Source organism: Rhineura floridana, chromosome 2, assembly GCF_030035675.1.
Source record: "Rhineura floridana isolate rRhiFlo1 chromosome 2, rRhiFlo1.hap2, whole genome shotgun sequence".
In the NCBI taxonomy this organism is placed as follows: Eukaryota; Metazoa; Chordata; class Lepidosauria; order Squamata; family Rhineuridae; genus Rhineura; species Rhineura floridana.
In genome coordinates this window covers 186,254,446-186,277,676 of record NC_084481.1, presented here as the reverse complement: position 1 = coordinate 186,277,676, position 23,231 = coordinate 186,254,446, and the positions used below count along the sequence as shown (strand labels likewise).

At 40.9% G+C, this 23,231-nt stretch overlaps 2 protein-coding genes across 15 annotated transcripts in view; one reads left to right on the top strand and one right to left on the bottom strand.

The window, feature by feature from the left end:
- The window catches only part of PRORP (protein only RNase P catalytic subunit), a 96,541-nt gene extending 85,686 nt beyond the window's left edge, over positions 1 to 10,855 (bottom strand). For 4 of the 6 annotated variants that reach the window (XR_009760715.1, XM_061611641.1, XM_061611640.1 and 1 more), the window contains exons 1-4: positions 10,538 to 10,855; positions 5,856 to 7,164; positions 4,390 to 4,437; positions 2,539 to 2,671 (exon numbers count right to left, since the gene is read on the bottom strand). Coding sequence is in view for 5 of the 6 variants with exons in the window: in XM_061611641.1 (XP_061467625.1) it covers positions 2,539 to 2,671; positions 4,390 to 4,437; positions 5,856 to 6,832 (1,158 nt within the window). In the remaining variant the exon portion in view is untranslated. Of the gene's footprint in view, positions 1 to 2,538; positions 2,672 to 4,389; positions 4,438 to 5,855; positions 7,165 to 8,271; positions 8,376 to 10,333; positions 10,424 to 10,537 lie in introns of those variants that run through there. The other 2 variants (XM_061611643.1, XM_061611642.1) reach the window with 2 other exon arrangements.
- PPP2R3C (protein phosphatase 2 regulatory subunit B''gamma) overlaps positions 10,506 to 23,231 on the top strand; it is a 46,271-nt gene continuing 33,545 nt past the window's right edge. For 3 of the 9 annotated variants that reach the window (XM_061611653.1, XM_061611651.1, XM_061611645.1), the window contains exons 1-2: positions 10,906 to 11,019; positions 20,227 to 20,354. In XM_061611653.1, coding sequence (XP_061467637.1) covers positions 10,959 to 11,019; positions 20,227 to 20,354 — 189 coding nt within the window. In that variant the 5' untranslated portion in view covers positions 10,906 to 10,958. The other 6 variants (XM_061611652.1, XM_061611646.1, XM_061611648.1 and 3 more) reach the window with 5 other exon arrangements.

Genomic DNA, 23,231 nt, shown 5'->3' with positions numbered 1-23,231 from the left:
CTTCAAAGCGAGTGGGGGCAAGACAGCGGGGGTGGCAGTGGTAGGACGAGTGAGGGAGTGTGCGAGCGGGGGCAAGACAGCAGGTGGGTGCGAGGGCCTTAGGATGAGTGAGGGAGTATGCGAGCGGGGGCAAGACAGCATGGGGTGGGGGGCATTAGGATGAGTGAGGGAGCGGGGGCTGAGCAAGCAGGGGCAAGAGAGCGGGGGTGGTGGCAGTAGGAAGAGTGAGGGAGTGTGTGAGTGGGGGCAAGAGAGTGGGAGGGGGGGGCATTAGGACAAGTGAGCAAGTAGGGGGGTGGTAGGGCCAGTGTGCCAGCAGGCAGGTGGCGGGCGAGTGGCATCCGGAGTGAGTCCGGAGATCACCCCTAAAAGCAGGAAAGGTCTGTTAACTCTAATACACACACACACACACACACAGAGCTCCTCACCTCCATTCTGCTGCTGCCTTCTCTTCCTTCATCCTTGTCCTCAGACTTTCTCCCTCCACTCCTTTCTTCTCCACCACTGTCCATTCTTAAAACATTTTCTCTCTCTCTCTCTCTCCACTCCACACCGTCTGGCTCTTCACCTCCTCCCTCGTGCCTCCTAACACAGAGCACGAGGGAAGAGCGATGCTGCGCAGAAGTCCAGTATGAGGCACATGTCTTTCATCCACCAATCATAGCAGCAGAAGTCTTCCTCTGCTTCCCCCCCAAGTAACATCCAAAAGTGACTCTGGAAACGTTACAGTTGCAGCTGTAAAGTAATGAAATTGCCACTCGTTCTGTTACAAGCAAAATGTAATGAAGTTACCCACTTATTACTCAAAAAGTAATAAATTACAAGTAACTAGTTATTTGTAATGAGTTACTTCTAAGCTCTGGTTAAGATGCAGCACTGGCCATAACCACTGGTTAGGAAAATTAGGTTGTGCGTGAGCTGTATGCTGGTACCCACACCTCAAGCACTTTGCTCCTCTCTTCCAGAAACAGGGAAAAGCCATGAGTGGCTGATGCAGTGTTATAACCAAACCAAGACTTGCAACCTTGCCTGAACTGAGAGAAAAGAGAATTTGCCTAAGGCTGTCTAGATTAGTTCATGGAGGAGGCAAGGTTTACTTTGCCTGGCAGTGGCTTTCCAGAGTCTCTGGCAGACATCTTCCACATCATCAGATACCTGATTTAAAACAAACAAACAAACTTGGCCGATGCTGGTGACTGAATGTGGAACCTTCTGCATGTGCTCTTCCACTAAGCTAGGATTTTAGTCATTGCACTACATTACTATAACCAGTTAAGAATATATATAAAAATACCTTCATAATGTAGCTCATATATGTGAAATATCAGCATATGTCATGTTACTAGAAGGATTCCTACTTAGCAAATCAATGGATTATAAATGTAGTTTCTTTTGGGAAAGGCCAAAGACCTTGCAAATAGCACAGCTGTATAAATGTGATTCTGAAAGAGATGCGCTGACCCAATAGCTAAAGTACAATTTTTTTTGCCGGGGGGGGGGGGGAATAATACTAAAATGCATCTTCCACAATCCCTGTTCCTGTTTTATGTCATGAACATCATATCCAAGATGAAACAGCAGCTCCATCTAGTGGCCCATTTCCATTTCAAGGACGTAAACACCACAAGCATTTGAATTAATAAAGGTGGTGTTTTCCATAAGGCAGGACAATAGATCTGTATAAACAGTATCTTGGAATGTGTCAATTTTTGACCTACAGTATAATTTATTGAAAATGGAACAAACAAATTAATGGACAGAATCAGGATCATCCCAGACAGGGCAGAACTGTCTGCTCACAGAGTTCCTATAAACAGGTTTAGATTAATGATACAACATACCTCAGCAGTACTCTAGTCCTATCATCTGCATACATTTTCCTATAGAGTTTACTTACAGCTTAAGGATTTATGATGCTAAAATAAATATCAGTCCAAAGAAAATTATCAGATATTTATGTACCTGGGCTGTCTGCTTAAGAACCATCTAATCAGATGCCTATCAATGTTTCAGATGCCTATCAATATTTCACATGCTAATGTGATATAGCTTATGGACAAAATGTTCCTGATTCTACACTAAGCACAAAATTTGAGGATTCTTTTCATGTTATCAGCAGTTTAGTCCCAAAGCTCATTAGTCCAGCAACAGCGTAGAATGGGCCCAACCACTATATAACCATTAGCTACACAAAGAAAACATTTTAAAAAATGCTGCTCTACCAGTATGACTGCAACAGTGTATGACCTCCTGTTAAATATTAGACAGGTGTCATCTCTGTTGTCTTTTCAGCACCTGTTGAAGACCTTTCTATTCCAACAAGCCTTTCAAATGGAGAGTTTCACCAGTCTGCATCTGTTTTTAAGAGGTTTTATTGCTTGTAGATTGCCGCCCTGGACTCCTTTGGGAGGAAGGGTGGAATATTTATGTAATAAACAAGAATAATAGGAATAAACAACATTATAACAGGGTTATGGTCAAGTACATCAGTTCAAAGAAGTAGATCCTAATAAAAATATTGGTCTCTGTGCAACTTACTTGGGGGGTAGTTTTCCTAAATGTATCAGTCCCTTGTATGACATCCTTCATTATTTTTTCCTTCAGAATATTGTATTCTTCTGGGCTCAAGTTAATACTTTCCAAGGTCTGATTACAAGATGGGCACTGTCCACTGCAAATATCAAAAAAACCACAAACAACGGATTTATCAACAGCTCACAAAGCATCTGCAAATTAAAGTTGATTACCCTTAACACAATGACTGAAGGAATATTTATACACCCCAAAACACAAAAACCTAAAGGTACGTTTATTCATGTCTAGGTCCAAAATCTGCAGGACCATGTGAAAGAGAAAAATCACTCATCTTGTTCATATGTAATGCTTAACTGTGGCTCAGCACAGGGATCTCCAGATATTGAACTATAGTTTCAATCATCCCTGCCCACTGACAATGCTGGCTAAGGCTGCTCAGAGTAGGAGCCCTGCAACACCTGAAGGGCCACAGATCCCCCACACCTGCACTAAACCATTTTTAACACCAATGAAGTTTGCCCAGGTTCGGGCATAATGCTAAACTTTGACTAAAAATAGAAGTGAAAACTTCAGATTTCCTTCTCACAGCTGTGCTAGAAAAGGTGAGGAGGAAGCTCGTGAGCCCAAGGCTTGTCCATGTAAGCTAAACTGTGGTTTATCGTTAAATAGATGCAGAATATAAAAATGAAGTTCTTAGAATTATAGATAACAGTTCATTGATTCACCACACCCTCTTCTGGCTTTCAAGAATGCATTTGTTTACTATGATCGCTTATCCTGCTGCTGTGGCACCAACTGGCACCTACCTAGACAGGCACTGTCTATTGAACTAAACCCCTTTTTAAATCTAGATCTTGTGGAGGGTGTGAAATAGAATGATCAGAATGGCAAAAGAAAGGGAATGATAGAGGCACACAGTGCTATACAACACTACAGAGTGGGGTGGCTAACCATTTTTGGCCCGGGAGCCACATCACCATGTTGCATCCCCTCTGCAGGCTGCATGCCAGCAGAGCACAGCCCAGTGACACACTACCCATCATGTGCACGAACACACACATGCAGAGATGCTTCCCTCTTCAGACACTCCTCAGCTGATCTATGCAGATCATCAGAGGAATTGGAGTGGTATTTTCTTCCCCACTGCAGTGCTAGGCAGAGAAGTTTATACCTAGCGCTGAGAGGGGAGAAAAATAGTGTCTTCTTCACTCTTCAGATGACTGAACTAAAGATCGGAGAGTATGCGATTTTGCCTGCTGCTGCAGACTGGGGGCCCAAAAACATTCTGAGCTGCCATACACTGTGTAGCACATGTAGATATCTGCCACTGTATGTAGAATACCGCATTTGAAAGATGTTTTTCTCCCCCACCCCCTGCACAAGTTAACATCATCATCTTCTCTAAGACTGCTATATTTTCAACCTCTACTCTGTATTTACTATCTACATGTAATTTGAATACAGCAGCAATCCTCAGTACATTCAAGAATTCACCATTTCATAAAACATTTGTAACTATCTAAAAATTTATTTGGTGGTTGCTAAGCTTATAAATTCCTGTTTGATTCTACCATAGGTTTTAAAGCAAAATCCTATACATTTCTATTCAGAAGTCCTATTGAGTTCCACAGGGTTTACTCCCAGGTAACTGGGGTCTTAGACTGCAGCCTTAATCTGTTGAAGTGATCACTGGATCCCCCATACAACCCACACATACAAACTCATTGACAGAAAAGGTTAAAAACTTATGACAAACTTGAAACTATGGCTGATAACCTTTCCTTTTGGCCCTCTGATCAAAGCAGTAATAAGCAAATTATTGTTTAGCACTTTAAGATTTAAAAATATAGTTACCTATTTTTGATGGTAGTTAAGTTTCCTTTCCAGTTTTCTCCCGGAATACTACAAAAGATTGCACAGAATTTGAATCCCATATTATAAATTTAATTGCAGCCAAAAGGTACACCTCCCGTCACTAGAGCCAAACTAAGACTACACTCCTATACACACTTACCTGTGAGTAAAATCTTTTGAATATATTAATGTATTACATTTATATCCTGCCCTTCCTCCAAAGGAGCCCAGGGCAGCACCTTACTTGAGGTCAGGCTCCTTAAGGGAAAGCAGAAGAGAAGAGGTCCATGCCAGGAGCTTGTGCCATCAGCTCTGTTGGGTAGAGGGCTCTGTCACTCTACATTTACTGCTTTTTTTATTTATTTAAGGCATTTATATGCCGCTTAATTATTAGCATTCCTAAGCAGCGTACATAAAAATAAATCATACAAAGGATAAACAATAAAAATTCAACATAACACCAAACAGAAACCCATCATGTGCCTGAAATTCAGCAAGGAAGGTGCCCGTCTAAATCTCAGTTGGGAGGGAGCTCCACAAACTTGGGCCCACAACACTGATTATTATATCATTTCCTAACATAATTTCATCTTCTCATTTTATTATTTTTATATTATAAATTACCTTGTGTACCTTGACAGAAAGGCAGTATATCAATGCAGTGAATGAATAAATAAGCATGTGTACGATCAAACGCATAATCTGCAATTTTATGCACATTTACTCATGCATAAAACCCATCACTTTCCATGAAACTGACTTCCAAGTGAACACATAACTAAGGGCACAGTTTACATAAAGTGCAAACATCCGCAAAAGCTCGAAAAATATAATTCAGCATGTACTTATGTAGCATGTATTTATTTTGAGGATAGAGCATTGCTACTGATCCTGGAAGTTATTTATTCCATGCAAGGGTATCAACAGGCGACAGCAAAAAGATTTTAAAATGATCCTAAGAGGCTATGCCCAATGGCAGTCTTTAATACGCACAAGGGAGTGCAGGCGGAGATCCAAAGGAAGCAGAAAGTGGCTCCAAGGGAAGGAGAAGGATGTGAAGAGTGGTAGATTATTGAAATACTTCCTTGCACTGTTGATCAAAATAAGGCAAAAGGGATTAACGTCCTGGATCGGATTATGTTATATGAGCATGCACACAGGGAGTTAGAAAGCAGTGCATTCTTTTCATTAGTGACAGCTTTGCTCACCTCCACAGGGAACCTTGCCTCCCAAGAAAATATGATCATCTACATCCCTAAGTTTCCCATAACCAATACCAGGCAGAGACACAAAATGAGAATCCCTCTTAAGCATGTGACAGGTCACATATATTTCCAAACAACAATAAACAAAGCCAGAGAGGTTGTCACAAGTCATCAGTATCTGAAGCCTATAGGATTTTAAATTGTCTTCAGACAAGTTTGGCTGAACCAGTTTAGCAAATACCTGCTACTGGACAAACTTACCTTTCAAACCATTGCTTTATGCTCTGCATAAGAGTTTCCCCAGGATATACTTGATTATCTCTTAAGTAGGAGAGGATGTGAAGGAGTTCAGTTTTCAGGCTGTCATCCTTCACACTCTTGCCAGTGTCGAAGAAAACTTGCAGGGTATCCAAGTTTGGTATCAGATCTTGGGCTAGCATCTCATGAAATAGTTTGCATGCAAGATTTATTTCCTGGTTAAGAAAGGCCCCCCTGATGCAGTCTCCGTAGTTTCCTTTTGAAGGGGTCATGATTTTTTTAACCTCCTCCAGAAGTGACAAGGCCTCTCTCCAGCGTTGTGAACCACTCAGACCTCTGATCAGAAGACCATAGCCTGATGTTTCTAAAATCTTAAATCGGGCTTTCAGAATGTCATAGACATCATAAATCTCCTCTGTGCACTCCTGAGAGACGCACAGAACCAAGTACTTAAGCAAAAGGTTATACCCAATATCGCCATCTCGATTAGCCACTGCAGCCAGCAAGGATTTAGCCACATCTATGGGGCTATTGTAAGTGATCATTTGATCAAACATAACGTCTTCAAACTTTTTCTTTCCCTCATATTCTCCCATCAGCTTTTCCCACTCCTCAGCACTCAAAGGTTTGTCTGGAGGAAAAAGTGTCTGCTTCCTCAAAATGGGGTGCTCTGCCTCTTCAATGGCTTTGTGGGGCATTGATCTCCTCTTTGATGCTCCAGCAGCAAACAGATTAAAAGGGCGCGGAGAAGAGTAGCCTTTCCCAACTCTGGTCTCCCTTATGCCTTCATCTCTATCTCTAGAACTGAATGTAGTAGCTCCTGGAAGAATAGCTTTGGGATCCACTGGTTTTGCACACTGATCCGAAGTAGTGAAAATTAAGCACCTAAAGACAGGAGGCAACTGTTGAAGCCTTGGCATGGGATACGTCTTCAGTAACGTTGGCAAAACCCAGCTGCTCATTTGGCAAAAAAATACCATGATGCCAGAAAACTAAACCTCTAGGAGAAATTCCTAAAGGAACAGTCCAGTAATGAGTGTAGCTTGTGGAATCAAGGTATATCAAAAGCCTTGTCAAAACTGAAAAACATGGGATGAGATAAGGCAGAAGTCAATGATAAATGTTAGTGTTTCATCAAACTGAATCAGTCTTCAGAAGGAAACACTATAAGCTCATTTCAAAATGAGATCATCTCTTTCCCAAATGTAAAAAAAAGAGAGGATTGATAACAGCACATCTTTGATGTCCTTTCATTTGCCACACTGAGGTAATAAGTGCAACAATGTGAGATTTTCATTCAAATCAGGTCAGGCTACACAAAAGTAAACAATAAGAACAAAGTATTAACATGTCTCCAAACTAACACAAGATAATACATATGATTGCAACCCCTTATCAAATTCCTCCCATCTATTCATTTTCTTTTCTCATTCCCTAAAGAGAAAAGTCTGGTTCTTCAGCTTCCTGGAACTTATGATCATCCTCTATAGAGCTGTAACTGGCTTAGAAGAGTCACAGGACTACCATGCAGCAATTAGTCTGTCTTTACTGAAAGAGCCACCTCACCTTAAAGAGCTATACCTACTAGCAACAGGCCACAACAAGACTGAAAGTAACCAAGCCCTGCAACATCTCCAATATCAACCTCTTTATGTCATAGAGGGATAACCTGCCTCTTTATCTCATAGTAGCCAAGAAGGTGCTCTCCAGATGTTGTTGGACTACAACTCTTGTCTTCCCTGACCACTGGCTATGCTGGCTGGGGATGAAAGTGGTAGCCCAACAATATCTGGAGGGCATCTTCCTGGATGCCCCTCTTTTATCTATTCTGGCAACCCTGCTTCTACACATGGTTTAAACTGTTTTCAATGTTATATTTTTAAACTGCTGTAATCTGACTTGGGACAATTATTATTAATAATAATAACAACAACACTGGAGACATTATCAAGGGTTCATTCATTTGCACATCCCCTAATGCCATCATCAGCCAACCAAGCACTCAATGGTCTACATCAATCAGCAATGAGTCTCTTGCTATAATACAAAAGGACACCAATCACAATCTAAGACAGGAAAGTGTATAAACTACTGGGAAAGGATTTGATTCCCTCTTAAGAGTGCAATCCCATACATGTCTACTCAGAAGTAAGTCCCACTAAGTTCAATGGGGCTTACTACCAGGTAAGTGGGTAGGATTGCAGCATTAGGTGCACTAATTCAAAGGTCCCAGTACTTAAGTAGAAGTAGGAAGGACAATGGCAGTACTAGGCTGCAGAACTGAATTAGGAATGAGTTAACACATTAAACTGAGATTTCTGGGACTTGGATAAAAAGTAGGAGAGGCTGCACTATACAGTATAAATTGTCTACCATTTGGTTGTAAATCATATTCATACGAGTTGAGTGCTCCAGTTACCAGGGTGAGTTTTGCTTCAAAGGCTGATTTAGTTCTTTCCTTACTCCATGGATCTATCCTCCTGCAGTCTTCCCCACTATCCTTCAAATATCATATGTAGTAGCCTAATCATACAAGCGTAAACAACAAGTTTGTTTCTATTGGCACATTTCACGTTTTATTACAGATATGGGCAAACAGGAATTTCTTCTATGGTTAAGTTGTAAACAGTACAAAGATATTCTTAAGGGACTAATTATCTCAGGTCCTGCTCATTGTTTTTGAATAATCCAATGGGAAGTTTTCCTATTCATAGCAAAAGGCCAGATTCAAGAGACAATTGCATGAATTCACCCTGGTGCTAGGATACAGCTGCCTAGGGGTGGGAAGACGGGAAGAATGGATAAAACCAACAGACAGGGCAAGTAGATTCTCAGAACATCTCAGTCAGGGTAAAGATAAAAGCGATGTTTCCAGCACAATCTTGCTTTCAAGTGGCATTTGTTTTCACCTGTTGCTGAGTTTCAGAAGTGAACAAACTTCAGGGTTGTGTTGTACTGTTCTCTCACTCTTCTTACATGGCCATGATGATATTGGAAGCATCCACTTTTCAACCTACTGCACTTTGTTATTTTGCCTGAACAGGGTAACATTTAAACAATGGTTTATCTAAGCAAGCCAGAATCAGAAACCATGGTTTAATCTTGGCTTATGTAGGCAAGCTATAGTTTAAACTAATCAAATTTGTTTTAGCTTGGACAAAACAACAAATTGCTATTGAAAATCAAGACAGGGGCTTGGGATCTCATCCTTAGGGCTGCCAGGCTCATGGCCTGAGAATGATTCTGTATCATTAAGAGAAGAGAAAATTCAGCCCAGTGCAGGTTTTCTTGCAACACTATAATGGGAAAAACCACAAGGTGAAATTCTCCCTTCCCCCTGCACAACTTTTAAAGATACAGAAGACCTCTTGGTTGCAGACTCCTGTATCTTTAAAAGTTGTGGAGGGGGAAGGGAGAATTTCACCTTGTGGTTTTTCCCATTACTTGGCTGAATTTTCTCTTCTCTCAAAGATACAGAATCATTCTCAGGCCATGAGCCTGGCAACCCTACTCCTCCTCATGGCGATGCCAGAGAAGGAAAAGGAAGATCAAGAACTTGTTCACGTAGCACTAGACTACGTGTTATGTCTCAATGCAGCCTCTCTGTAGTCACATTTGACACCACACTCCAAGGTCCACAAGCTTAGTTTCTTGCTATGAAGCTTTACCATTACATAAAGCTATGATCAACAAATACACTGGCAATCACATTTCTACCTTATGGGGTAAGGGAAGAACTCAAAGATACCAGGAGGCGAGAAGCTGGATACATACTGCTTGCTATCTTGGTAAGTTTTTGTATCCTTGATAAAAACCTAATCATTCTTCACCACTGAGGTAAGAAACTAGCAGGATCACAGGGCCAATCCCTCTTTTCTCCTATAATTGCAGGAATTTCATAAAGCACAGGAATGACAATTTACATCCTCTAATAGTCATAAGAAAAGGCTGGGAACTTTTGTTTTGATTTGTCTCTCAAAGGTGGAGTGCTATGCACCGTGGGAAGGAAAACCCACGATATAAATATGAAATCAGAGAGTTTTGTTATTATTGTTATATGGCTTCAAATCGATTACAACTTATGGTGACCCTATGAATCAGTGACCCTGTCATGAACCACCCTGTTCAGATCTTGTAAGTTCAGGTCTGTGGCTTCCTTTATGGAATCAATCCATCTCGTTTGGCCTTCCTCTTTTTCTACTCCTTTCTGTTTTTCCCAACATTATTGTCTTTTCTAGTGCATCACATCTTCTCATGATGTGTCCAAAGTATGATAACCTCAGTTTCATCATTTTAGCTTCTAGTGACAGTTCTGGTTTAATTTGTTCTAACACCCAATTATTTTTTTGCAGTCCATGGTATGTGCAAAGCTCTCCTCCAACACCCATTTCTAGCCCTACTTTTAACTTCTTCCCCTTTCATACTTATGAAATAACACCTTATAGTTTGTAATAAAGACATATCTAAAATAAAATGCTTACTTAAATAGCTGAAAGAATACATCATTACTACAATCCCCAAGTTGCAGTACAGTAATAATTCAAGGCACACTGTCCACACGCTATACATGCCATCGTCCGGGAAACAGAGCACACGGCATGCTGGGAATTGTAGTTCATATTAGCAGCCTATACCCTGCACCATCTGCTTCTTTAAACTTCACCAAACCTGTCCATCTGACTGACCTAGTTCCGTGATCATCGCGGTCTCTCCTCAATGAACGGTAGACATTAACTCAGCATAGCCGAACCACCTCTGATAAAGAAGCCATCCATGCGACGGGAAGTACAGTGGAAGCACTCTAAAGCCTCTCTCAGAACCTTCAGCCAATCGAAGTGCTCTAATCAGGTCGGCTGACTAGCACACGGGTCTCCAGGACTCAATGAAGGGTAAGCGTCTACGGTAGCCATGTTAGTTAAGGGCGCTTGTTCTTCACACTTTTCTTTTATTGATCCTTGTAAGCCTTTCTTTTGCCTATTCTTAAGATGGCGGCCACGGAGAACCTGTCACGTGACTCAGGTGCTGTTTCCCGGATGTTAGTCTGCTGGTGGGGGTGGTTGGAGGGAGAGGGGCTGATGGTTGGTTGGGACGGGGCCATCGCGGTACATGGATTGGAAACAAGCTCTGAAGAGCCGGTTGGCCGCCAGTACCGACCGTGAGTGCGCAGGTTGGCATGTATGTCGGCGAGTGGGTTACTTGGCGGAGCCTGACTTAGAGTCCTTCATGGTCGAACAGTGGAATGACTTCTAACTGATAGTTGGAGGCTGGTCACCGGCCTTCAGCGCCCCGGGGCCCCGGTTCTTTCAACTGAGCCCTTCCAGAGAAGTTGGGATGTTCGGCGTTTAGGAGCTGCCAATCCCAGCCCAGAAAATATACGGTGCTTCTCTTTAGTGGCTGCTCTGAGGGGGAAAAGAGGGGACAGAAATATCTATGATCTCGTTCTTTGGCGGTTTTTAGACCCTCTTATATTTTACAGTAGTCTTCCTACAGCTCATCCATTTGTCATAGTTCTATTCCATCCCTCATTCAAGGAGGTCATACTGGCCTTATCTTATTCTTTGCAGCAACGCTTTGAGGTGGTAGGTTAGGTTGATGGATAATGACTTGCTCTGTTTCATTCAGAGAACTTCACAACTGAGATGCGGATCTGACTCTAGATCTCTCTGGTCCGGATCCAGCACACTTTCCATTACACCACGTTGGGCTCCTTCTGTATTAACTTTATTAGAAAATGGAAGATAGAATCAGGGTCTGTAGTAATTCTAGATCAAGCAGTTTTTTGTGGTTATGTGATATCTTTGAGGCTGCATTTACAATCCATAATTCAAGTTAAAATTCTCATTCCATGCACAGGCATGTAAGGAGGAAAAGAGAAGTAAACCCTCTTCTCGTGATGACTATTTATATGTAAAATAGGTGCGGGTGCAAACTTTTCACAGTTATTATTAAAGTGTAATGATATTGCTGATATGATGCCATTTCAAGAAGGTCTTAGCACTGAGGAAATAGGATGGGTACTATTTATTTTATTAATAATCGCCTGCCGTTCACCAATAGGTCCCAGGGCAGGTTACAAAAGCTAAAACACAATACTAAAAATAATTAAAACACATTTCAGTCACAAGAATGGGGTAGGTTCTGAAAACATACATATCAGGAGCTGAAGGCCAGGGTAAAGAGGTGCGTCTGTAGCATTTGCTGAAAACTGTATAGTGAAGTGCCAGATGTACCTCACAACTTAGTGGCTGCCACAGAGAAAGCTCTCTACTGGGCCACCTTCCCCTCCCCCCCGAACCTCTGAGGGTGGAGGAACTACCAAGAAGAACCTCCTCTGCTGATCTTAGCATCCAAGACAGTCTGTAGGGAAGGAGGCCATCTCTGAGATATTTGGGGCCTAAGTTATTTAGGGCTTTAAACACTATCGTGAGCATCTTGAATTGGGCCTGGAAACAAACTGGCAACCAATGCAACTGTTTTAGAACAGGGGTTATGTGAGTTCTAAAAGGCACCCCAGCCAGTAATCTGGCCGCTGCATTTTGGACCCATTTGAATTTTCCTAGCTGTCTTCAAGGGCAGCCCCATGTAGAGCACACTGCAATAATCCAACCTGGAAGTTCCCAGAGCATGGAGTACTGTGGCCAAGTCATCTCTGCCCAAAAGGGGCCGTAGCTGGCGAACTAGGCGGAGCTGGAAGTAGGCACTCCTAGCCACCCATGTCACCTGAGCCTTCAGTGACAATGCTGAATTGCGGAGTACCTCCAAGCTGTAAAATGTCTTCCAGGGGAAGGAACCCTCAGCTCTGCTCCTCTGTTGATCAGCTGAAGGGGGATATGTCTGAATGTGGGTGTATGCCTGCTGTGTAGTCCATATGTGCACCACATGCACATTGTCCGAGGGAGTATGCAGGAAATCACAAGTGAGAAGAATGCTGTTGGCTCTTGCCCTGCTTGTTGGTATCCTATAGGCATCTGGTTTGCCACTGTGAAAGCAGGATGTTAGATAAGATGGGCCTTCGGTCTGATCCAGCATGGCTCTTATGATTTTAGGGAGCATGTGTTTGGCGATGCCCACCACTGACTGTGACTCTCAGAGTGTAGCCAATCTTAAATGCAGCGCTCTGGCCAAAAAAAGAGATGCGCTACCCCTGTTAAAGCCTTTGTATTGTCTTTACAAAAGTAGCTGGTTATCTGGTTACCCTATGTAGACTACCAAGGCTGTGAGGGCTGAACTCTTTGGATCAGGATGGGAAACTGGTCAGTGTACTGTTCAGATGAGGCAGGTGAATTATTTCTTTGAAAACTTTAGCACTCTGAGACCCCAAAGAAAGCATTTTTCTAGTCCATTTCAATCTGGCAGATCCAGAGAACAGCACCCACAGCTGATATTTCCTTCCATTCTGTAATGGCTTTGATTAAATGAACATTAGTGATTGTCACGTTTGAGCGCTTGTCAGGCTTTTCTGTCCCATATTTATTAAATTTATTTTTTAGATAATTTTTTACTCAGTTCATATTTTTAAAATGTTGAAGCAATGTTCAACAAAAGATGTTACAAAATCACAACTTATAAAATAATAGGAAAATATTTAAAAAGCAATATAAAACATAGTCCTGCTATTTCTTAAAATTGACTGTAGACATGGTTAGGATTTTATTTCATTATAGAAACGTTTTTCCCTGCAGATTCCAGATTGAAGCACACAAATACAATAAATTGGTGGTGGTGGGGATAAACAGACACATCGGTTAAATCATTCAAGCAGCAGCAGGAGAGGAGCATAAAGTGATTGGTTCATTTTAAAATGTACAGTGCCACAGCGGGAGATGAAAAAGCTCAAAACACATTAAAAGCATGACAAAAAAAAGTCTTTGCCACCCTCTTAAAATGCAAAAGCAGGTGGGGGAAAAACCAAATCACTTTAGGGAGGGAGTTTCATAATCTGCTGCTGAAAAGGCCTGCTCTCATGTTTCCACCAACTGCCCCTCCAAAAGTGCAGAACACAGCGCAAGGCAATCTCAGAGGCTGACTGTTGTGTGCAAGTAGGTTTATGCAGGAGGAGATGGCCCTTTAGATAATCTGGACCCACATTGCTTTTTTGGTAATAAACACCTCTTTAGAAATTAATTGAAAGGCAGTGCAAATGAAAAAGAACTAGTGGAATATGTTTGAGAAACAAATACCAGGGACCATCTGGAGTTTCCAAACACTCTTCATGGCAGTCTCACATAAAGCATATTACTGTAGTCCATCTGGATGTGACCAGGGTACGAGTGACTGTGGCCAAATCTCCGTGATCCAGGGTGCAGCTAGCACACAAGCCAAAGCTGAGCAAAGACATTCCCACCCACAGCCAGCATTTGGCCTCCAGGAATAAGGCTAGATCCAGCAACTGCTGTTTTGTCCGGCTTATTAGCTCGCATCCATGTAGCACTGAAAGAATGGAAAGGGACAGAGGGAAGGGTGATGTGATAAATTGAGACTGGATGTCTCATATCCTGGATTGAACCTCCATTCAGTAGAAATAGTCACTACACCTGCTGCTGCACCCTCTCCCCCTTTGGCTAGAAGCCCAATCCAGCATGACATGTTACACAGTTGTGTCACGCTGTGTGAGCAGAATTACAGTAAAAGTCGTGGTCTCATTCACTTCCATCAGCAAACTCCCACTGACATTGTGTTTTACTCTGAGTAGAGCTGTTGCCAAAGGTTCTGTGATATGGTCTGAACTGTAGGTGTATCTGTGTCCCCCGTGCCCTTGCATTCTGTGCAAGCCTCCTGTTCTTCCCTAGCCTAATCTTTGCTAGGAGAGATTCTAGAGTGTCTTGTTACTTTTTTCCAACACCATGTACAGCCATCCTAATTATAGCATGTTGCGTGTTGGAGATGAAGCAGAACCAAAATGAAACATATTTCAGATGACAGAAAGAAAAGGGCTAATCAAGGCTATTCTCTTGAACGCATTTACTAGGGAGCAATTCCCATTGACCATAATGGGACTTGCTTTCAAATAAGCATGCATACAAGGCATTATGTCTCTAGCTGTAATGCTTATGTGCAAATATGTGCCATTATTTTTAATGGATGATATCCAACATGGTCATACTAGGATGAGACCCACTGAGATCAATGATTGATCATTGATTTCAGTGGGTTTACTCTGAGTATGATTAATGTTGGATATCACTGCAAATGTATAGGATCTCTGATTAGGGCTGTAGTTCTCAGTAGGGTAAAGATAACTTTTCAAGATTACTCTGTTTTTTAATCCTGTAGTTGAGACCTCCTTGGGGGCCTAAACTGCCTGGGAGGCCCTTATTAGGGCTGAAAAGCACTATAAACGTGTTTTAAAATAAAAGTAACATTGTTGCAATCTATGTATGTAAACACAGCCAGATCGTTTATTGTCATAAACTATACAAAAATGCCTTATAATGGTTTTTCAGGTCCCATGAAGATGTATATGGTTGCAGTGCATAATTCTAAATTTCTAAGTTGCCACAAATTGTGCATATCCTGAGTGAGCTCAGCCTACTTAAAATGGAAAGAAGTCTAAGTGGGCAAACCCGTGATAAGGAATTTTGTTAAACCAGCCTTGCAAACGGTTAAGATGGGACCATTGCTTGCCTCTCTTCACTGCTGCATACTTACATGTATACATATCACTTCCCCTTCTGCTGTAGTGCAATCTCCTAAACGGGAAGGAGTGTTGTTGTGCTATCGTAACTGCCTTTCACATTTTTTAAAAAAATGCTAGGAAAAATCTCTAGGAGAGTCAATCAGTGCTCTTCTCCATGTGGGGCTATTAGGGTTGCGTGTCTCAAACTTTAAAGGGCTAAGAGCGATTGTGTCTCTGAGCCCTGCAGTGCTCATTCTGTCTCTGGAAAAGAGTATTACAAGGGTAGAGTGGATAGGTAGATGTTGTCATATCTTTATTATTTGCACCAGGCAAGTAGGTAATTGACACATTATACCTCTGATACAGATTTCTTTTCAGTATTGGTTTGCAATGGTGGAAAAGAGGGCTGCAAAAATCTCACTGTAAAAATTTATACTGCTATCTAGGGACAGGAAATTATTTTTTTCAACCCTAGAATTAACTCTGGGGTCAACTTTACCTTGAAAGTAGAAAGCAAATACAACTTTTGTGTAAGTACTGAAAGGAGTCCATAGGACGTACCACACTAGTTTATGTTCACAGCAGCTTCAGTAAATAACCTCAGCTACATCCAAAGGTGCAACTTGTTGAGACATACGCTATGCTGGCCCTTTATGTATTTGTTTAGTGTCCTAGTTAGTCCTAGTTGTTGTCCATCCAGTACATCCAAGTACATAATAAGCCCATTCTGGGTTGTATCCAACAGTGTTGCTCAGCTGACCATAAGTCTTATTGCGGAGTTGTGGAGGGAAGTAATTTTCAATGATTCCCCCTTCCTCCTCTAGAAGCTCCTTCAATCTACTGCAGATGATTGGAGGATCCTGCAGAACAGATGGGGGGGTACACTGAAGGGGGGAATGCTGCAAATTTTGATACAATCCTCTGGAACTAAAATGCTTAAAATATAACACAAAATGCCTATTGTAATTCTAAAACAGACGAGGGACTGAACAACATGCAAACGCAACTTATGAAATCCCATTAGCTGCTTTTCTTAGAGGGAAATAGCTTTGACAAGAGAGTCTTAACCATTTCCTACTTTCTCTTCTGAGAGCCAATGTGGTGTAGTGGTCACAGTGTTGGACTATGACCTGGGAGACCAGGGTTGGAATCCGCACACAGCCATGAAGCTCACTGGGTGACCTTGGGCCAGTCACTGCCTCTCAGCCTCAGAGGGAGGCAATGGTAAACCACCTCTGAATACTACTTACCATGAAAACCCTATTCGTAGGGTAGCCATAAGTCGGGATCGACTTGAAGGCATGCCATTTCCATTTGCTTTCTCTTCTCCAATCTAAAACACTTGCCACAAGATTTTTTTTTACTACAGAGCTCTACATGTGAGTCTCCAAGCATCAATCAGACTTTTATTACATATAAGTGGATGTAATCTGATGTTCTGCCGTAAAACCTGGCTGTCCCATGGAAGCCTTCTCAGTCTGTTGGCACAGCTGTTGTAATTCAGCAGGCCACTGCAGCTGCTCTGGGAAAGCTCAACAATAGATTGTTAATAATTACTAACGCTTCTGTGGGCAAAGTGAAAAGTCCCTCTGGGATGCAAAGCTTTCATGAGCTCCAAAAAGATCTCTCCAAACTGAGTGAATGGGCGGAAAAATGGCAAATGCAATTCAATATAAACAAGTGTAAAATTATGCATATTGGAGCAAAAAATCTTAATTTCACATATACGCTCATGGGGTCTGAACTGGCGGTGACCGACCAGGAGAGAGACCTCGGGGTTGTAGTGGACAGCACGATGAAAATGTCGACCCAGTGTGCGGCAGCTGTGAAAAAGGCAAATTCCATGCTAGGGATAATTAGGAAAGGTATTTTTTTTTACAATAATTTTTATTCAAATTTTCATAAAACATACAAAACAAAATCATAAAACATTCAAAGACAAAAAACAAAACAAAACAAAAATGATTAAACAAAAAAATAAAATGTTGACTTCCCATTTGTCGCAGAACAAATCAGTTATAGGTCTACAATATATAACAATCCTGTCTCTTAAATTATATTATAAAATCACTTTCCTCCAGTAGTTATCTTAATTAATCATCAAATCTCATAAACATTACTTTATTCTTTCCACAAAAAGTCAAAGAGAGGTTTCAATTCTTTAAGAAATATATCTATCAATTTTTCTCCTAATAAACATGTCGATTAATCCATCTTGTTAATAATAATAATAATCTTATTGTCATAACCATAGTCCAAATAAACATATCGATTAATCCATCTCATCAAAATCTGTTCGGTCCAATAATTTCAATAGCCATTATTCCATTATCCATATTAATTCCATCTTCCATCTTCAATAGTCCTGTTAAGTCCAGTAATTTCAGTGTCCAATCTTCCATTATCAGTATTCCATAATAATCTTGCTGTCATAGCCATAGTCATATAATAAGAGTCTGATGGGAATTTCCTCTATCCCAAATATTTTCTTGCCATCAATTCTGAATAAGTTGCTGAAATATTGTTGTAAAGTCATATCTCTGTTCTTCTTTTTTACAAAATGCACTGGCTCATCTCTTGAGAGTTTTTCCATTGTCACATGGCTGCAGTTAATTCCATATATTTTCTCTATATCAAGCTCCATCACGTCATTCCAGTCCAGAAGATTATCCAAGCCATTGATAACTTTATCTCTAATATCTTCATTAATTTCTTCAGAGATAACGTTAAATTCCAAACAGTAGATTTTATTTCTAATATCCATAAACTCCAGATCTTTTTCCAATTCCACATTTGTTCCAATCTCCAGGGCTTGTATCTTCCCTTTATTTTTTCTTTTCTCATCTCTGATCTCATTCTCTCTCACAGGATCCCCTATTTGTTTAAGCTCCTGCGTCATTTTGCTCAGTTCAATTTTCAGCTCCTTACTGCCCTGTCGCAGGGTTTGTTTCATTATCTCAATCTCATCCATTATTTTCTGAAACATAATTACTTCCAGATTCTCAGCCACTTTCTTGATTGCCATTTTTAAAACCACGAAAACAAAACAAAACAAAAATAAAGAAGAACCACTTCTTATTTCAGCAACAATTGGGTTAATATTCCAGGCTTGATGACATCACAGTATAAACAGAGCAGCCTGCCTTATCTCTCTATGTTCAAGAATACAAAACAAATTTAGTTCCCAGCATCAAAACAGTTAGTGGCGTCGTGAAGAAGCAGATTCGTCAAAATAAAATAGACCAAAAAGAGAATAGTCCCAGACAATATAATGTTCCTCGGAATAGAAATCCCTCTTCTGTTTATATCTTTAGAATGCACTTCCAGGACAGCTTTTTGCAATAGAAACAGAGATAAGCTGTTAATTTCGTGAATAACGGAGAAGAGTTATAGCTCACCCAGAAGTTCTTTAAAGCTGATTCATTTGACAAATCTCTTTTTGCTGCAACAATTTAAACCAAGTAAAAAAAATAATAGAAAGAAGGGTGCTTGCCTGTTAGTCCGTTTTCTCTTTGAAGAAAAGATAAACGTATCGCATTAATCAGATAGAGCTTGTTCGGAAGTCCGTCCGGCATTGCTGGCTGGACCTTTTCTCATAAATTAATGAAATCCAGTCCTCCCAACAAAAACAGGCTTTTGAGGTTGATCTCTACGTTTCTCCCTGCCTGGGAGAAATTTCATCAGTCAAAAAAAAAAATGTTCTGACTGATTTATATCTGAATAAGCTTCTTTTGAGGCGGGAGCCCATCTCAAAAGCAGGCACAAGCGAAGTCACCCTTCCCGGAAGTCCGGGATAATTAGGAAAGGTACTGAAAATAAAACAGCCGATATCATAATGCCATTGTATAAATCTATGGTGCGGCCACATTTGGAATACTGTTTACAGTTCTGGTCGCCTCATCTCAGAAAGGATATTATAGAGTTGGAAAAGGTTCAGAAGAGGGCAACCAGAATGATCAAGGGGATGGAGCGACTCCCTTACGAGGGAAGGTTGCAGCATTTGGGGCTTTTTAGTTTAGAGAAAAGGCGGGTCAGAGGAGACATGATAGAAGTGTATAAAATTATGCATGGCATTGAGAAAGTGGATAGAGAAAAGTTCTTCTCCCTCTCTCATAATACTAGAACTCGTGGACATTCAAAGAAGCTGAATGTTGGAAGATTCAGGACAGACAAAAGGAAGTACTTCTTTACTCAGTGCATAGTTAAACTATGGAATTTGCTCCCACAAGATGCAGTAATGGCCACCAGCTTGGACGGCTTTAAAAGAAGATTAGACAAATTCATGGAGGACAGGGCTATCAATGGCTACTAGCCGTGATGGCTGTGCTGTGCCACCCTAGTCAGAGGCAGCATGCTTCTGAAAACCAGTTGCCGGAAGCCTCGGGAGGGGAGAGTGTTCTTGCACTCGGGTCCTGCTGGCGGGCTTCCCCCAGGCACCTGGTTGGCCACTGTGAGAACAGGATGCTGGACTAGATGGGCCACTGGCCTGATCCAGCAGGCTCTTCTTATGTTCATGGGAGCTGCTGTGTGCTCTTAGCAGGAAAGGATTTTGGAGCCAACATTGCTTTGGAGACTGAGGGGAAATGGGACAGAGAAGCCAGAGGGCTCTGTGTGTGTTTCAAACTGATATGTGAGATTTATCAAAGCATACGACTGCCAGTCTCTGGCATAATTTACATAATTATGCAGAAACAAATATTTTGATATAGAAGTATGTTTTACTGTAAAATGTAATGCATTATATATTGCGTTAACTAGCTAAAAGGAGTGATCAAGAGCTGAAGGATGAGGAGATGGAGCTGTTCACAAAATACTACTTGGAATGGAAAGGAGGAAGAAAAAATGACAATGCCCCCTATATGAACATACCACGATTTTATTACAGGGTAAGTGGGGTTTTCAGTGCTATTTTACTCCATTAAAAACCTGCCTTTCATTTGGCAGAATAGATTAACTCATTTCATATTGCTAAGGGAATGAACCATGAGCATGTAGCTAGAATCGTTAAAAGCAATTCTTACCTATTAACACAAGTTCTTACCTTAGCAGGAATTGCAGTCTGTGGAAAGTTTCTAAATGCAATATCTTCAAAGGATGCATGAGTGAATTGGTTCCTTTCACTACAAGGTCTTTTGACATAAATAGCCTAGATAACCAAGGGGAGGAATTCTACTCTTCCCAAAAGTGAAATATTACAACTGTTTTGTTGTTTTGCACAAAAGTGTTGTTTAAAACAGGTTGCCATCACTGTAAGACTGTGATTAAATCATTGATTCTACTTTATACCATTGATTCTATTTTATTTTAAAATATTTATATACTATTCTTCCATCTGAGTAATACCAGTTCACAAAATACATACATACATATTAAAACATAAAACCACTGTAGCATTCTACCCACTGTAGCCAGCAGTATATCTTATTCAAAGCTGGGAATAATAATAATATTCGTTGTTATTATTATTATTGTCATCATCATCACCATCATTACTATGGTCCCAGGGCAGGTTACAAAGTCTAAAATACAATATTAAGAGAATTAAAAAGAATTAAAAAATTTCAATCACAAGAGTGGGGTGAAAAGGTGCGTCTTTAGCATTCTTTGAAAACCGTATAGTGAAGATGCCAGATGTGCCTCTGTAGGGAGGGAATTCCACAACTTTGGGGCTGGCACAGATAGCTGTCTCCCGGGCCACCATCCCCCAAACTATGAAGGGTGGAGGGACTACGAAGGAGGCCCCCTCTGCTATCAACATCTGAGAGGGTCTGTAGAATTAGTAACTACCAAAGGCCTAAGTCAACAGATAGGTCTTAAGCAGGTGTTATAAGCACATCACAGTCAGTGCCTACCTTATTTCAAAGGGCGGGGAGATCCGTAGAGCAGAAAAGGGGCCTCCCTCTGATTGCTGCGTCCCCTGCCTTAACTAACAGCAGCAGCACCAGTACAGCTGCCTCTAGTAAACAAGCAAGTCCATGTGGGAGCAGACGGTCCTCCAGATACTCTGGCCCATTCTAAATACAACTGCATTCTTAGTAGGCAGATACCACGCATGACAATTCTTGTCTACATATGCTGGGGCTGAATGGGGGGATAAGAATTCCCTGCTCCTTGTCCAAGTTAATTGCTGATGAGTTCTCCACTAAGGCTGCATCGTGCCCACCAAGTTCTACTAGTTTTGCTGGTTCAGGTTTGTGTTGTCTTGTACTGTAAGTGGGGCTTGTTAAAAGTTTCATCAGTAAGCTTTGACCATTTTCCATGATGCATTGATCAGGGTGGACTGGTTTAAATCAAAGTGATTTAAGAAGACCACATTAAATCATGTATTTAAATCAAGTTTCCCACTGATACTGCTTCATATATTTCCTGGAATAATTGGGGAAACCTGACCACTAAACCATGTTAATTTACAACTTAATAGGGTATTTACCCTGCTCTTTCATGGTTATAACCAGACCTTGTTATCACACTGTATATATATTTTGCATGTCCTTTTTTTTTACCTAAAGACATAATGCCTTTCAAATTTTCCCATAGTCTACCTTACAATCAATATTCTGGACAGTTTGTGAGCTTAAGAGTGCCATCTTGTACATATCTAGTCAGAAGTAAGTCCCATTGAGTTTCAGTGGGGCTCACTCCCAGGCAAGTGAGTATAGGATTGTAATTTATTATGGAATATAGGTACATGCACACTGGACATTTTTGCCTTTTTTTCTACTTTCCAGTGCTGCTCCTTCCTGCTTCACTCTGCCTTGGGCTAGCTCCATTCTCATAAAAACAAAATAACAAAGATTAAATACCCATGACTGATAAGTTGAAGCAAGTTTTGATAGTAACTGGGCAGACTAGGACAGCTTATTTTCATCAAATGGAGATGAAATGCCTGCATTTGTTAGGCAGAGTGTAAATATTCATATCTGAGAGTGGATCAAATTAGTTTTGTTTATATAGAAAAACCTTTAACTTGCTGTATCTGGTAGAGGCAATAATGCAGTTTAGAGTTTAAGACTGCAATCCTAAGGCAGCGGGTGAAATCCAAAGGCGGTTCTGTCACTTGATCCAAAGTCCTGCTAGGCTCTTTCATCTGTCCGTTTCCTGCTGAATCTTTAAAATAATGTTTATCTTCCCATTATTTCCAGTGGGAAGGAAAGGGGAGGGAGAGGCTTAGATCTACTCAGTAGCATGGCCAGATTCTCCCCTTTTTAGACTCTGCCGATGATGGTGTTTCAATATGAGTTGGGCCCAGGGCATTAGAGGATCTGGCACTGTTGGAGAGGGAGGCTCTGACGTTGGATCTTCCTCTCTAATTATGAAGCTCATTCTGTGACACCAGAGAATAAGATGTGATGCATCAGGTGGCCCCGGGACACCCTCCTCAGGACCATAAGATTACAGAGTAACTGTAAAACTAATATATTTACATACAGATTATTTAATATTAACTTTGTTATATTAACATTGTTAATATTCTCTTATATAATAAGAGAAACTTAGTATTTACACTTTCAAAAAAATCAAACAATTTTTAAAATTAGTTTTAATTATATATTTTTATCTCTTTGTTTTAAATTAACTTGGTGGTGGTATAGCCATGCATACACAATATTTCCTTGGCTAATAAATTCCTCAGCCCTTACATGGAATCCTCACACTTCTACTTGTAAAAGCAATGTGGTTTTGTGGACTGATAAGGGTAAATACTGTTTACCCAGTGTAATTTAAAAATGTAATAACTACTAATTATTTGTGAAATGTAGCAA